At 43.6% G+C, this 17,505-nt stretch overlaps 1 protein-coding gene across 1 annotated transcript in view; it reads left to right on the top strand.

Moving 5' to 3' along the window:
• AK7 (adenylate kinase 7) overlaps nucleotides 1–17,505 on the top strand; it is an 85,793-nt gene that overhangs the window by 44,238 nt on the left and 24,050 nt on the right. Inside the window, exons 12-14 of the mRNA XM_038746046.1 lie at nucleotides 195–344; nucleotides 11,018–11,146; nucleotides 16,754–16,883. Coding sequence (XP_038601974.1) covers nucleotides 195–344; nucleotides 11,018–11,146; nucleotides 16,754–16,883 — 409 coding nt within the window. The remainder of the gene's footprint in view (nucleotides 1–194; nucleotides 345–11,017; nucleotides 11,147–16,753; nucleotides 16,884–17,505) is intronic.

The following is a 17,505-nucleotide window of genomic DNA, read 5'->3' as shown; positions in this document are numbered from 1 at the left end:
CAAGCAAGTTGCCACAGTTTACTGATATCATAGTATTGAAAAATGTTTTGTTCTTTAATTATTAGTGTTTTTTTGTTTGGTGATATTTTAGTTATTTTTAGGCTAGAAGTAAGTAGAGGAGAATTGGTCTGATGAGATTGTCTAAAAAAGAAACCCCCAAACTCTAATTATCATTCCTATGACTTTTTTTTTAGCAAGCGTCTCTAGACCAGTTACTGGTGAACCTGCGAATGGAAGCCGTATTTTTGAAAGAAAATTTTAACATTAGATGGGTTGCTCAAGCAGGGTTGGTGGACAGTATCGGAAAAATCTTCAAAGAATACAAGAAAAAAAGAGGATTATTGGTAATTATTTTTCGAATGTTGTTGAAACTCTCGATTTGTCCAAGGAGGATTGTTTCGAAAATAGTACTGCCTGAATTTGTTGTTGTTGTTGTTGGGAGTGGGCGTTCTTTCAATTCTCGTATGAGCAAGCTAGGCCCATTCTGAACTTTTGAAAACTTCAACTTGGGCAAGGATTGAAGATAACAAATGGAAAACTATCTATATTTACCAACATTTAATCAACACTTAATAACTATTGAATTTGACACAAGTTGATAGTAATAAGTGGCTTAATCAATACGTGTTCTGAACAAACAGCCTGCTTAACTCTGGCATTTTATGAAAGTACAGTGTGACTTGGGGATAAGAGTGTTCTATTATCCGCTCCGAGTAAATACGGGATAGTTGGAGAAAGAAAATAAGACGTTAGGGCAGACCCGCTCCAACTGTAAAATCGCAAAACTTTCATCTGCTATTCAGCTAGCTTTCCCAGTAGGCACTCAAAAAGTTCCCTGATTACTACTTCTTGAAGTCATCTGTTAAATTAGAAAATAGTAGTGTGCTCTGGGGAACCAGCCAGCTGCGGCAAATATTATTATCATTATTGTATTTGTTAAGCATTTACTATGTTTCAAGCATTGTTCTAAGCCCTGGGATAGATACGAGTTATTTAGGTCGTACACTGTCCACTGTCCACATTGGGCTCAGACTTTAAGTAGGGAGCAGAACAGGCATTTATCTGTAAAAAGCTAAATCATATAAACAGAAAGTTATTTGTTTCGGAGGAGAAGCAGTGTGCCCTAGCGAGATGAACACAGGCCTAAGAGTCGGAGGACCTGAGTTCTAATCCCAGCTCCACCGTTTGTCTGCTGTATGACTTTGGGCAAGTCACTTAACTTCTCTATATCTCAGTTTCCTCAGCTGTAAAATGAGGATTCAATATCTGTTGTCCCTCCTATAATAATAATAATGGCGTTTATTAAGCACTTACTGTGTGCAAAGCACTGTTCTAAGGGCAGGGGAGGTTACAAGGTGATCAGGTTGTCCCACATGGGGCTCACAGTCTTAATCCCCATTTTACAGATGAGGTAACTGAGGCACAGAGAAGTTAAGTGACTTGCCCAAAGTCACACAGTTGACAAGTGTTAGAGCCGTGATTTGAACCCATAACCTCTGACTCCAAAGCCCGTGCTCTTTTCACTGAGCCACGCTGCTTCTCCTATCAATCAAAGGTATTCATAATAATAATAATAATAATAACGACGGTATTTGTTAAGCGCTTACTATGTGCCAACCACTGTTCTAAGCGCTGGGGTAGATACAAGGTCATCAGGTTGTCTCACGCGGAGCTCACGGGCTTAACCCCCATTTTACAGTTGAGGTAACTGAGGCACAGAGAAGTTAAGTGACTTGCCCAAAGTCATACAGCTGGTAAGTGGTGGAGGCGGAATTAGAACCCACAACCTCTGACTCCCAAGCCCAGGCCCTTTCCACTAAGACACGCTGCTTCTCTGAATTTATTGAGCGCTACTATGTCAGAGCACTGTACTAAGCGCTTGGGAGAATTCATTCATTCATCCATTCAGTCGTATTTATTGAGCGCTTACTGTGTGCAGAGCACTGTACTAAGCGCTTGGGATAATACAATTGGACAGAATTAGAGGACACATTACTGACCTATAATGAGTTTACCATCTAGTCTACAGTCTCCTTCTCAGACTGTGAGCCCCATGCGGGGCAGGGACTGTGCCCGATGATTGATTTTAATCTACCTCAGTGCTTCGAACAGCGCTTGACAAAGTAATAACTTAATGAATACCATTAAAAAAGTTCCCATTTTACAGATGGGGAAACTGAGGCCCGGAGAAGTCATGTAACTTGCCCAAGGTCACACAACAGGCAACATAGCTTAATGGACATGGTATGGGCCTGGGAGTAAAAAAGAGCTGGGTTCTAATCCCAGCTTGTCTCCTTGTCTGCTCTGTGACCTTGGGCAAGTCACTTCACTTCTCTGGGCCTCAGTTCCCTCATCTGGAAAATGGGGATGAAGACCGTGAGCCCCATGTGGGACAAGGCTATTCATTCATTCAATCTTCTTTATTGAGCGCTTACTGTGTGCAAAGCACTGTACTAAGCGCTTGGGAAGTACAAGTCGGCAACATAGAGAGACGGTACCTACCTAACAATGGGCTCACAGTCTGGAAGGGGGAGACAGACAACAAAACAAAGCATGTAGACAGGTGTCAAAATCATCAGACCAAATAGAATTAAAGCTATATGCACATCATTAACAAAATAAATAGATGTCCATCCTATCAGCTTGCATCTACTACAGTGTTTAGTGCACTGCCTGGCACATAGGAAATGCTTAACAAATACCATAAAAAGCAAACAAACCTGGCAGAGCCACACAGCTACTCCTACACAACAAGTAACATGCCGTTTATATGATTTAGATATTTAGATATTTATTCATTCATTCATTCAATCGTATTTATTGAGCGCTTACTGTGTGCAGAGCGCTGGACTAAGCCCTTGGGAAGGACAAGTTGGCAACATAGAGAGACGGTCCCTGCCCACCAGTGGGCTCGCAGTCTAGAAGGGGGAGACAGACAACAAAACAAAACATATTAACAAAATAAAATAAATAGAATAGTAAATATGTACAAGTAAAATAAATAAATTATTAAATAGAGTAATAAATACGTACAAACGTATATACATATATACAGGTGCTGTGGGGAGGGGAAGGAGGTAAGGTAGGGGGATGGGGGGAGGAGGGGGAGAGGAAGGAGGGGGCTCAGTGTGGGAAGGCCTCCTGGAGGAGGTGAGCTCTCAGTAGGGCTTTCAATCAATCAATCAATCATATTTATTGAGCGCTTACTGTGTGCAGAGCACTGTACTAAAGCGCTTGGGAAGTACAAGCTGGCAACATATAGAGACAGTCCCTACCCAACAGTGGGCTCACAGTCTAGAAGGGGGAGACAGAGAACAAAACCAAACTTACTAACAAAATAAAATAAATAGAATAGATAGGTACAAGCAAAATAAATAAATGAATAGAGTAATAAATATGTACAAACATATATCCATCTATACAGGTGCTGTGGGGAAGGGAAGGAGGTAAGATGGGGGGGATGGAGAGGGGGACGAGGGGGAGAGGAAGGAAGGGGCTCAGTCTGGGAAGGCCTCCTGGAGGAGGTGAGCTCTCAGCAGGGCCTTGAAGGGAGGAAGAGAGCGAGTTTGGCGGATGGGCAGAGGGAGGGCATTCCAGGCCCGGGGGAGGACGTGGGCCGGGGGTCGATGGTGGGACAGGTGAGAACGAGGTACGGTGAGGAGATTAGCCGTGGAGGAGCGGAGGGTGCGGGCTGGGCTGGAGAAGGACAGAAGAGAGGTGAGGTAGGAGGGGGTGAGGTGATGGACAGCCTTGAAGCCCAGGGTGAGGAGTTTTTGCCTGATTTATCTATATCTATATCTTATTTATATAAAGAAGCAGCATGGTGTAGTGGATAGAGCATGAGCCTGGGAGACAAAAGGACCTGGGTTCTAATCCCAGCTCCGCCACTTGTCTGCTGGGTGACCTTGGACAAGTCACTTCACTTCTCTGGGCCTCAGTTGCCTCAGCTGTAAAATGGGGATTGAGACCATGAACCCCAAGGCTGACAGGGACTGCGTCCAACCCGTTTTGTTTGTATCCACCCCAGCGGTTAGTACGGTGCGTGGCCCATAGTAAGCACTTAATAAATACCATAATTATTATGATTTAGTCATTTACAGAGAAGCTTGGGTCATGCCCTGTGCTTCGCTTGGGCAGCTGCTCTATGCTTTCTGCTGCAGAATGATTTCTATTCTTAACTTTCACAGTTTCACAGGAATAATAATAACGATGGCGTTTATTAAGCGCTTACTATGTGCAAAGCACTGTTCTAAGCACTGGGGAGATTACGAGGTGATCAGGTTGTCCCACGGGGGGCTCATGGTCTTCATCCCCATTTTACAGCTGAGGTAACTGAGGAACAGAGGAGTTAAGTGACTTGCCCAAAGTCACACAGCTGACAATTGTTGCCAACTTGTCATCATCATCAACATCAATTGTATTTATTGAGCGCTTACTGTGTGCAGAGCACTGTACTAAGCGCTTGGGAAGTACAAATTGGCAACATATAGAGACAGTCCCTACCCAACAGTGGGCTCACAGTCTAAAAGGGGGAGACAGAGAACAAAACCAAACATACTAACAAAATAAAATAAATAGAATAGATATGTACAAGTAAAATAAATAAATAAATAGAGTAATAAATATGTACAAACATCTATACAGGTGCTGTGGGGAAGGGACGGAGGCAAGATGGGGGGGATGGAGAGGGGGAAAGGGGGAGAGGAAGGAAGGGGCTCAGTCTGGGAAGGCCTCCCAAGCGCTTAGTACAGTGCACTGCACACAGTAAGTGCTCAATAAATACGATTGAATGAACTGGCGGAGCCGGGATTTGAACCCCAGACCTCTGACTCCAAAGCCTGGGCTCTTTCCACTGAGCCACACTGCTTCTCCAGCTGACCAAGGTCAAGCTGAACTGGATAAGTGAGAGACACCACCAAGTCAGCAGTTTAAATGCGAACCAAGGGGAAAGTGTCCACTCTTATATCAGAGGGAAAGTGACTTGTAATGCAATAGAGGGAAAGCATAAGTCAAAACTCCCCCGTGCCGGGCAGCAGCAGCATGGGAGACGGTCAAGAGCAGAGACTCCAGTTTACTGTGTGGAAGGTGGCAATGGTAAACCACTTCCACATGTTTAATAATAATAATAATAATAATAATGGCATTTATTAAGCGCTTACTATGTGCAGAGAGCACTGTTCTAAGTGCTGGGGAGGTTACAAGGTGATCAGGTTGTCCCATGTGGGGCTCACAGTCTTCATCCCCATTTTACAGATGAGGTAACTGAGGCTCCGAGAAGTTAAGTGACTTGCCCAAGGTCACCCAGCAGATGTGGCAGAGTCGGGATTCGAACCCATGACCTCTGACTCCAAAGCCCGTGCTCTTTCCACTGAGCCACGCTGCTTCTCTGTTTAGCAAGAAAACTCTCTCGATAGACTACCAGAACGATCGATCAATCAATCGTATTTATTGAGCGCTTACTGTGTGCAGAGCACTGTACTAAGCGCTTGGGAAGTACAAGGCGGCAACATCTAGAGACGGTCCCTACCCAACCGTGGGCTCACAGTCTAGAAGGGGGAGACAGAGAACAAAACCAAACATACTAACAAAATAAAATAAATAGAATAGATAGGTACAAGTAAAATAAATAAATAAATAGAATAATAAATATGTACAAACATATATACAGGTGCTGTGGGGAAGGGAAGGAGGTAAGATGGGGAGGATGGAGAGGGGGACGAGGGGGAGAGGAAGGAAGGGGCTCAGTTTGGGAAGGCCTCCTGGAGAGCGGGGCGTACTGGGAGAGCTGGGTCTGTGGTGTCGCTATGGGTCGGAGGCCACTCGACGGCATAAGACAAGATAAGACGATTGGAGGAGGAGAGTGGCTTAGTGGATAGAGCACGATTCCGGGAGTCAGAAGGTCATGGGTTCTCATCCCAGCTCTGCCACCTGTCTGCCGTGTGGCCCTGGGCAAGTCACTTAACTTCTCTGTGCCTCAGTTACCTCATCTGTAAAATGGGGATTAAGACTGTCAGCCCCATAGGGGACAACCTGATCACCTCTCCCCCTCCCCCCCTCCTTACCTCCTTCCCTTCCCCACAGCACCTGTAGATATGTATATATGTTTGTACGTATTTATTACTCTATTTATTTATTTATTTATTTATTTTACTTGTACATATTTATTCTACTTATTTTATTTTGTTAGTATGTTTTGTTTTGTTGTCTGTCTCCCCCTTCTAGACTGTGAGGCCCCTGTTGGGTAGGGACCGTCTCTAGATGTTGCCAACTTGTACTTCCCAAGCGCTTAGTCCAGTGCTCTGCACACAGTAAGTGCTCGATAAATACGATTGAATGAATGAATGAATGAATCACCTTATATCCCCTCCAGCGCTTAGAACGGTGCTTCGCACATAGTAAGCGCTTAACAAATACCACCATTATCATTATTATTATTATTATTATTATTATTATTATTATTATTATTATTATCTACCCCAGCATTTAGAACAGTGCCTGGCACATAGTAAGAGCTTAACAAATACCACCATTATTATTATTATTATTGTTATTATTATTATATCTACCCCAGCATTTAGAACAGTGCCTGGCACATAGTAAGAGCTTAACAAATATAACCATTATTATTATTATTATTATTATTATTATATCTACCCCGGCATTTAGAACAGTGCCTGGCACATAGTAAGAGCTTAGCAAATACCACCATTATTATTATTATTATTATTATTATATCTACCCCAGCATTTAGAACAGTGCCTGGTGCATAGTAAGAGCTTAACAAATACCATAATTATTATTATTTTCCTCTGTTGCATTACCGGACACTTTCCCTCTGTTGTATTACAGGTCACTTTCATTCATTCATTCATTCATTCATTCATTCATTCATTCAATCATATTTATTGAGCGCTTACTGTGTGCAGAGCACTGTACTAAGCGCTTGGGAAGCACAAGTCGGCAACATATAGAGCTGGTCCCTACCCAACAACGGGCTCACAGTCTAGAAGGGGGAGATTCAACTTACGTATTCAATCCATCACTAAATCCTGTTGGTCCCACCTTCACGGCATCACTAAAATCCACCCTTTCCTCTCCATCCAAACTGCTACCACATTAATACAATCACTCATCCTATCCCACCTGGATGACTGCATCAGTCTCCCTGCTGACCTCCCAAGCCTCCTGCCTCTTCCCACTCCAGTCCATACTTCACTCTGCTGCCCGGATCGTATTTCTAGAAAGACTGTGAGCCCACTGTTGGGTAGGGACCGTCTCTATGTGTTGCCAACTTGCGCTTCCCGAGCGCTTAGTACAGTGCTCTGCACACAGTAAGCGCTCAATAAATACGATTGATTGATTGATTGACATGTCACTCCACTCCTCAAAGAACTCCAGTGGTTGCCCATCCATTCTCCCCCTCGTCCCCCTCTCCATCCCCCCCATCTTACCTCCTTCCCTTCCCCACAGCACCTGTATGTATGTATATATGTTTGTACAGATTTATTACTCTATTTATTTATTTATTTTACTTGTACCTATCTATTCTATTTATTTTATTTTGCTAGTATGTTTGGTTTTGTTCTCTGCCTCCCCCTTTTAGACTGTGAGCCCACCGTTGGGTAGGGACTGTCTCTGTATGTTGCCAACTTGTACTTCCCAAGCGCTTAGTACAGTGCTCTGCACACAGTAAGCGCTCAATAAATACGATTGATTGATTGATTGATTGATCCACCTCCGCATCAAACCAAAACTCCTCTCCCTTGGCTTTAAAGCACTCCATCAACTCTCCCATTCCCACCTCTCCTCCCTACTCTCCTACTACAGCCCAGCACATTTCTCTCCTCTAACGCTAAACCTGCTCGCTGTGCCTCGATCGCCCCATCTCGCACCCGACCCCTCGCCCACATCCTGCCTCTGGCCGGGAATGCCCTCCCTCCTCAAATCCAACAGACAATGACTCTCCCCCGCTTCAAAGCCTTATTGAAGGCACATCTCCTCCAAGAGGCCTTCCCTGACTAAGCCCTCTTTCCTCTTCTACTCCCATCTTCGTCACTCTGACTTGCTCCCTTTGTTCTTCCCCCCTCCCAACCCCACAGCACTTATGTATGTTTGTACATACTTATTACTCTATTTTTATTTATTTATTTATTTATTTATTTATTTATTTATTTATTTATTTATTTTCCTTGTATATATCTATTCTATTTATTTTATTTTGTTAGTATGTTTAGTTTTGTTCTCTGTCTCCCCCTTTTAGACTGTGAGCCCACTGTTGGGTAGGGACTGGCTCTACATGTTGCCAACTTGGACTTCCCAAGCGCTTAGTACAGTGCTCTGCACACAGTAAGCGCTCAATAAATATGATTGATTGATTATGTCCATATTTGTAATTAACATCTGTCTCCCCGCCACCAGACTGTAAGCTCGCTCGCTTGGGAAGTCCAAGTTGGCAACATATGGAGACGGTCCCTGCCCAACAGTGGGCTCACAGTCTAGAAGGGGGAGACAGAGAACAAAACCAAACATATTAACTAAATGAAATAAATAGAATAGATATGAACAAGTAAAATAAATAAATAGAGTAATAAATATGTACAGACATATATACATATATACAGGTGCTGTGGGGAAGGGAAGGAGGTAAGACGGGGGGATGGAGAGGGGGATGAGGGGGAGAGGAAGGAGGGGGCTCAGTCTGGGAAGGCCTCCTGGAGGAGGTGAGCTCTCAGTAGGTCAAATCACTCCTGCTGTGACCCGATGCACAATTCCTTTGCTCCCACTGCCAGTGTTGATCCAGGCTGGCTTCGGAGACATTAGAGGTACTCCAGGGAGGTGGTGGCAGCAGGGCATGGGATTGAGTAATTTGGAGCTTGGGAAGTCCAAGTTGGCAACATATAGAGACAGTCCCTACCCAACAGTGGGCTCACAGTCTAGATCAATCATCATCATAATATTTTACTTGTACATATCAGTCAATCAATCGTATTTATTGAACGCTTACTGTGTGCAGAGCACTGGGCTAAGCGCTTGGGAAGCCCAAGTTGGCAACATAGGGAGACAGTTCCTACCCAACAGTGGGCTCACAGTCTAGATCAATCAGCGTCATAATATTTTACTTGTACATATCTATTCTATTTAATATGTTAATACGTTCTTCTAGACTGTGAGCCCACTGTTGGGTAGGGACTGTCTCTATATGTTGCCAACTTGGACTTCCCAAGAGCTTAGTACAGTGCTCTGCATGCAGTAAGTGCTCAATAAATACAATTGATTGATCGCTGTGAGCAGGGAATGCGTCCGTTTGTTATTGTATTGTACTCTCCCTGGCGCATAATACAGTGCTCTGCCCACAGTAAGCGCTCAATAAATACAACTGCTGAAGGGTTCAGACCAGAGCGGACAAGCCTAGCAGGAATCCTGAAAAGAGCTGGCTAACACGGGCCTGGCAGCAACCAGAAGAACTCCCTTCCGAGTCATGGTGCCACAGGACACTTAACTCTGTCATTACACTCTGCACCCCTTCATAATAATAATAATAATGATGGCATTTATTAAGCGCTTACTATGTGCAAAGCACTGTTCTAAACGTTGGATCATCGATGCTGTTTAGTGGGAGCTTACCATGTGCCGAGCACCGTACTAACCTTCTGGAAAACCACAAGCAGCCGCGTGGCATAGTGGATAGAGCCCGGGCCTGGGAATTAGACGGTCATGGGTTCTAATCCCGGCTCGGCCACCTGTCTGCTGTGTGACCTTGGGCAAGTCACTTCTCTGGGCCTCAGTTACCTGATCCGAAAAATGGGGATCGAGACTGTGCGCCCCACGGGACAACTCGATTTGCTTGTCCCTACTCCCTACCCACTGTTGGGTAGGGACCGTCTCTATATGTTGCCAACTTGTACTTCCCAAGCGCTTAGTACAGTGCTCTGCACACAGTAAGCGCTCAATAAATATGATTGATTGATTGATTGATTGTCTCCATCCCAGCGCTTTGCACAGTGCCTGGCATGTAGTAAACACTTAACAAATACCACACATTATTATTATTGTTATTACAGTAGAATTAGTATCCAGCGGGAACATGTCTGGAAGGGGAGAGAGTATGTAGGTGGTACTGGGTAAAACACTCGGACTCTAATCAGTTCCTTCACACAACTTCTTGGCCCCAAATCAATCAATCAATCGTATTTATTGAGCGCTTACTGTGTGCAGAGCACTGTACTAAGCGCTTGGGAAGTACAAGTTGGCAACATATAGAGACAGTCCCTACCCAACAGTGGGCTCACAAGCCTCCGGACCCTGGCTCATCCACTGTTCATTCATTCATTTGGTCATATTTATTGAGCGCTTCCTGTGTGCCGAGCACTGTACTGAGCGCTTGAGTGATCCACCCTTATCACTAAGTGCTTGGGAAAGTAGAACAGTAGCAAAGAAACTTTCCCTGCCCTCAAAGCGCTTCCAATTTAACAGGGGAGGCCCCCAAGATTAGTGGGAAAAAGAACAAGGATAAAGCAGGAAGCAGAACAGACCTATCGGGACCAACATCTGCACAAATAGCTGAAGGTATAGAAAAATATATTTAAAAAATGAAAATATACGCATTTATGTGAGTGATGGGGATAGGAAGAAACTAAACGAAGGGTGTGGTTGACTGTTGGGCACATTCATTCATTCAATCATATTTATTGAGTACTTACTGTGTGCAGAACCCTGTTCTAAGCACTTGGGAAGGGACAGATGCGACTGGGGTTCCCTGAATTAATCAGGGAAGGCTTCTAGGAGGAGATGGGACTTCAGCAGAGTTGTCTATGGGGAGAGCCGCGGCTTGGTGATTTTGGGCGTGGAGAGGGACTTTCCAGACAGAGACAACACTCAACTCAAAGAGGTTTATATATTTTTAAAAAGATGCACCAACGCATGCCTGTATCTCCCTCTGAAATGAAAATTATCCATTTCCCATGTGGTGTGCGACATATACTTAAGGACTATATTTTTCACGTTCCTTCTATTTCAGCCAATCAAGATTTGTATCGTCGGTCCTCCTGCAGTGGGAAAGTCTACCATTGCTGAAGCCCTTTGCCAACATTACAAATTACATCACATTAAAATAAAGGATGTGATTTCTGAAGCCATAGCAAAGCTGGTAACTATGCTTTTTGATCATGCTCTGGGTTTTAATTTTCAATTTTTGGAAACCATTATTACCACCTACAGTCTCTGAAAAAGGATTAATCTTTATCCGTTGTATCAAGGTCATAGGAGATTGTATTCTACAGGATATCATTTCCCTCTACCCTATTGATAGTATTGTATTCATTCATATTATATATTAGGATATATAATAATTACATATTATATTAATATACTATAACCGTAACAAAGATAACGGAAGAATTGTTAGCGAGGTTATGGATTATGGCAGAAGACAGGGCATTCTGGAGAAAATACATCCACAGAGTAGCTATGAGAAGCAGTGTGGCTCAGTGGAAAGAGCACGGGCTTTGGAGTCAGAGGTCATGGGTTCAAATCCCGGCTCTGCCACTTGTCAGCTGTGTGACTTGGGGCAAGTCACTTAACTTCTCTGGGCCTCAGTTACCTCATCTGTAAAATGGGGATTAAGACTGGGAGCCCCCCATGGGATAACCTCATCACCTTGTAACCTCCCCAGTGCTTAGAACAGTGCTTTGCACGTAGTAAGCGCTTAATAAATGTCATTTTTATTATTATTAAATGACTTGACGACACTTGATAATAATAATAATATAATATGCATGTATTACAGGAAACAGCATGGCCTAGTGGAAAGAACATCAATCAATTAATTGTATTTATTGAGCGCTTACTGTGTGCAAAGGGCTTGGGAGTCAGAGGATGTGGATTCTAATCCCAGCTCTGCCACATGTCTGCTATGTGACCTTGGACAAGCCGCTTCACTTCTCTGTGCCTCAGTTACCTCATCTGTAAAAGGGGATTGAGACTGTGAGTCCCATGTGGGACAGGAACTATGTCCAGCCCGATTATCTTGCATCTGCTCCAGCGCTTAGAACAGTTCTTGTCACCTAGAAAGCGCTTAACAAATACTATAATTATTCTTATTCTTATTATATATGTATAAATGCATGCATGATAGTGTGGTTCAGTGGAAAAGAGCCCGGGCTTTGGAGTCAGAGGTCATGGGTTCAAATCCCAGCTCTGCCAATTATCAGCTGTGTGATTGTGGGCAAGTCATTTAACTTCTCCGGACCTCAGTTCCCTCATCTGTAAAATGGGGATTAAGACTGTGAGCCCCCCGTGGGACAACCTGATCACCTTGTAACCTCCCTAGCGCTTAGAACAGTGCTTTGCACATAGTAAGCATTTAATAAATGCCATCATTATTATTATTATTTGTGTGTATATCCACATACATCTTTATACATGCACACACCTCCCACACCACGGTCCTTCATTTTAGAAGACAATGTCAACTCGGTTGTACTGTACTCTCCCAATCACTCAGTTCAGTGCTCTGCACAAATTAAGTGCTCAGTAAATGTGATCAATCGATGCTACTGACTGAACTGTCCCATGATTCAGGTACAGTTTCACCAAGCAGCATGTTCTGGCGAGCTAGGGTTGAGGTAGAAACGGACACTTTTTCTATCCCCTGTCCTAATTGGAAGGATTAGTTGGGCTCATTTTAATGTAGTTGCTCAGAAAAACAGGTAGTTGCTGAGCCCTTATTATTATTATTAATCATTAATCATATTTATTGAGTGCTTATTGTGTTCAAAGCCCTGTACTAAACGCTTGGGAGAGTACACTATGACATCAAACACATTCCCTGCCCACAAAGAGCTCACAATTCTACTGAAATAAGCAGCGTTTCCCGAATTTGCACTCTGAAAGTCCGTGTGTCTCCATTTACTAATTGTGAAGCCTTGTTCCCATACTTGGAGCAACTTATTTTTGTAGAATCAGGTGTGTGTCGAGCTCATCTGTTACCCTGGGATTCCTCAAACGAAGCACCTTTCACTTCAGAAGTGATTTAGTAAAACTTCAAAAATTTTGTCACAAAAATTCGGACTACCACTATTCCAAAAAAATTTTCTTAGGCCTTTCTAGAGCCACCTACTCTCTCTTCAGGCTTCAGTCAATCAATCAATTGTATTTATTGAGCGCTTACTGTGTGCAGAGCACTGTACTAAGCACTTGGGAAGTACAAGTTGGCAACATATAGAGACGGTCCCTACCCAACAGTGAGCTCACAGTCTAGAAGGGGGAGACAGAGAACAAAACCAAACATATTAACAAAATAAAATAAATAGAATAGATATGTACAAGTAAAATGAATAAATAAATAAATAGAGTAATAAATCTGTACAAATATATATACATATATACAGGTGCTGTGGGGAAGGGAAGGAGGTAAGGTGGGGGGCATGGAAATGGGAGGCGTGCCCCTTCTGAGTGTTAAATAATTAACCTTGTACATACTTAAAAGGTGAGACCAGAGAGGGAGAGGAGAAGAAGTAGTATATTTATTAAGCGCTTACCATGTGCGGAGCCCTGTTCTAAGCACTGGGAAAGACTATACAGGTGGGATTTAGACACAGTCTCTGCCCCTGCGGGGGCTCACAATCCAGATTCATGTAAGCTCATTATGAGCAGGGAACATGTCTCCTAATTCTGTTGTATCATACTCTCCCAAGCGCTTAATACAGAGTTCAGCACAGAGTAAGCACTCAATAAATATGATTGATTGATTGATTGACAAGCATTTTCCGTGATCCTGTTCTAAAACAGAAAGCCATAAATCTGGAAAGCGCTGGTTCCGACATATTCCATTGGAATGGAATTGACCTAAGCTATTCATGGTGCTCTTGGTTTTAGGCCTCCTTTGCAACAAGTAGGAGGAGTTGTAGTATTTATTGAGCGCCCGCTTGGCGTAGTGGGTGCCTGGGACCTATAGGGATACCAAGTCAGTCAGTTAATCAATCAGTGAGATTTATTGAGCGCTTACTGTAATCAAAGCACTGTACTCAACACGTAGGAGAATGCCGTACAACAGAGTTGGTAGACACGCGCCCTGCTCACTATTTGGTTTTGTTCTCTGTCTCCCCATTTTAGACTGTGAGCCCACTGTTGGGTAGGGACCGTCTCTATATGTTGCCAACTTGTACTTCCCAAGCGCTTAGTACAGTGCCCTGCACACAGTAAGCGCTCAATAAATACAATTGATTGATTGATTGCTCACAGTGTGTAAGCAGGGTGGCCTAGTGGAATCAGAAGGGCCTGGGTTCTAATCCCGACTCCGCCACGTGCCTGCTGTGTGACCTTGGGCAAGCCATATCACTTCTCGGGGCCTCAGTTACCTCATCTGTAAAATGGGGATTAAGACAGTGGGAAGTGTCCAACCTGATTACCTTATGTCTACCTCTGCAATTAGAACGGTGCCTGGCCCATAGTAAGCACCTAACAAATACTATAAAAAAATGAGCTTACAGTCTATGGAGGGAGACAGACACTAAAATAAATAAATAATTTACAGGTCTGTATATAATTGCTGTGGGGCTGAGGTGCGGGTGCATGAATACCAAATTCATTCATTCATTCAATCAAATTTATAGAGTGGTTACTGTGTGCAGAGTACTGAACTGGGTGCTTGGGAGATTACAACAACAGATAGACACATTTTCAGCCCACAGGGAGCTTACAGTCTAGAAGGGGGAGCCAGACATTAATGTAAAAAAATTACAGATCTATACATAAGCAGCAGCAGCACGGGAGAGAGTCGAGGGCGGAGACTCAAGTTGACTGCGTGGAAGAAGGTGATGGTAAACCGCTTCTGTATTTTTGCCAAGAAAACTCTGTGGATCCACTGCCAGAACGATTGCAGATGGAGGTGGGGCGTTCTGGGAGAGATGCGTCCATGGAGTTGCTAATCAATCAATCAATCAATCGTATTTATTGAGTGCTTACTGTGTGCAGAGCACTGTACTAAGCGCTTGGGAAGTACAAGTTGGCAACACATAGAGACGGTCCCTACCCAACAGTGGGCTCACAGTCTAAAAGGGGGGAGACAGAGAACAAAACCTAACATACTAACAAAATAAAATAAATAGAATAGATATGTACAAGTAAAATAATAATAATAATAATAATGGCATTTGTTAAGCGCTTACTATGTGCAAAGCACTGTTCTAAGCGCTGGGGGGGATACAAAGTGATCAGGTTGTCCCACGTCGGGCTCACAGTCTTAATCCCCATTTTACAGATGAGGGAACTGAGGCTCAGAGAAGTGAAGTGACTTGCCCAAGGTCACCCAGCAGACAAGTGGCGGAGCCGGGATTCGAACCCATGACCTCTGACTCCAAAGCCCGGGCTCTTTCCACTGAGCTTCGCTGCTTCACCGTACTAAGCACTTGGGAGTACAGTGCTCTGCACGCAGTAAGCGCTCAATAAATACGATTGAATGAATGAAGCGCTTAGAAAATGCCATCATTATTATGAATTATTATTTATTATTATTATTAGGGTCGGAGACGACGCGACGGCGTAAGACAAGACATGCAAATGCCCAAAGGGTGGAAATGTGTGCCCACTGGGGTTGATTGTGTGTCTCCAGTGTACACAATGCTGTGCAAATGTGTACCTACTGGGGCTGACTGAGGGCCTACCGTGTACACAGCGCTGTACTACCCATTTGAGAGAGCACAATAAAGTTAGTAGACAGTATCATCATCATCATCAATCGTATTTATTGAGCGCTTACTATGTGCAGAGCACTGTACTAAGTGCTTGGGAAGTACAAATTGGCAACAAATAGAGACAGTCCCTACCCAACAGTGGGCTCACAGTCTAGAAGGGGGAGACAGAGAACAAAACCAAACATACTAACAAAATAAAATAGAATAGATATGTAGAAATAAATTAAATAAATAGAGTAAAAAATATGTACAAACATATATACATATATACAGGTGCTGTGGGGAAGGGAGGGAGGTAAGATGGGGGGATGGAGAGGGGGACGAGGGGGTATCCCTGCTCTCCAGTCAGCCAGTCAGTCAAACATGTTTACTATATGCAGTATAACAATCAACAGACATTCCTTGCTGGCAGTGAGCTGACAGTCTAAAGCGGGAGACAGGCATTAATATAAATAAATTATTTTTATTTAAATAATTAGAACTGTGTGTTGCACATAGTAAGCGCTTAAGAAATGCCATTATTATTATCATTATTACATAAATTACAGGTATGTGCCTAAGAGCTGTGGGGCTGGGAGGGAAAATTAATAAAGGGAGCGAGTCAGGGTGACGCAGAAGGGAGTGGGAGGAAAGGAAAGGAGGGCTTAGTCGGGGAAGGCCTCTTGGAGGAGGTGGGCCTTCAGTAAGGCTTGGAAGGGAAGGGAGAGTAGTCAGATATGAGGAGGGAGGGCGGTCCAGGCCGCAGGCGAGAGGTCTGTGGTGAGAGTTTGAGGTACAGTGAGAAGGTTAACCTTAGGGGAGCGTTACCATTAGGTGCTTATAATTTGCACACAGCAAGCGCTCAATAAATACAATTGAATGAAATAGGGTTGAATAATCCAGCTTCACAGGTCCCCCTTTGGGCAGGGCAGGAAAGCAACTTGCCTTCGTGGCTCATTCTTCTCAGGATTCCAGAGAAACCTTCTACCTTTAATACCTTCCTTATCTAAACAATTTCATATAGATGTATATTTTATTTAAGTATATCCAGATCCAATTCTCATGTTGCCTTTCGCTATTAGGAGCTCACCGTGGCGCCCAAAGCTGAAGTGGAGCAAGACGAACAAGACGAAGCTGAAGAAGAGGAAGACAATGTGGAAGACGCCCAGGAGCTCTTGGACGGAGTCAAAGAAAACATGGAGCAGAATGCAGGTCGTATTTATTGAGCGCTTATTGTGTGCAGAGCACTGTACTGATCACAGGCCCCTGGAGGGATGGTTTCACCTGATTTTTAAAATGATCAAATTCATTCATTCATTCATTCAATCATATTTATTGAGCCCTCGCTATCATCAATCGTATTTATTGAGCGCTTACTGTGTGCAGAGCACTGTACTAAGCGCTTGGGAAGTACAAATTGGCAACATATAGAGACAGTCCCTACCCAACAGTGGGCTCGCAGTCTAAAAATGTGCTATGTGCAGAGCACTGTACTAAGCGCTTGGGAAGTACAAGTTGGCAACATAAATCACGTATCCTATAGCAACATTAGGTCAGGGAGCAGCAATTCCCTTGCTTGTGGCAATGTCCTCCAGTCTGCCGATAATAATAATAATAATAATAATAATAATAACAATAATAATAATAACATTTGTTAAATGATAATAATAACATTCTCTTAAGCTCCTTCTGTGTGCCAAGGTGCTTATTACATGCCAAGTCCTGTACTAAGATGTGGGGTAGATACAGGATAATCAGTTCCCGCATGGGGCTCCCATTCTAAATAAGAAGAAGAGCAGGTATTGAATCCCCATTGACCAGATGAAGGTGCTGA

The sequence above is a fragment of the Tachyglossus aculeatus genome, chromosome 1 (assembly GCF_015852505.1).
Source record: "Tachyglossus aculeatus isolate mTacAcu1 chromosome 1, mTacAcu1.pri, whole genome shotgun sequence".
In the NCBI taxonomy this organism is placed as follows: domain Eukaryota; kingdom Metazoa; phylum Chordata; class Mammalia; order Monotremata; family Tachyglossidae; genus Tachyglossus; species Tachyglossus aculeatus.
Note: the sequence above shows the minus strand (reverse complement) of the source record. Positions and strands in the feature narration are given on the sequence as shown.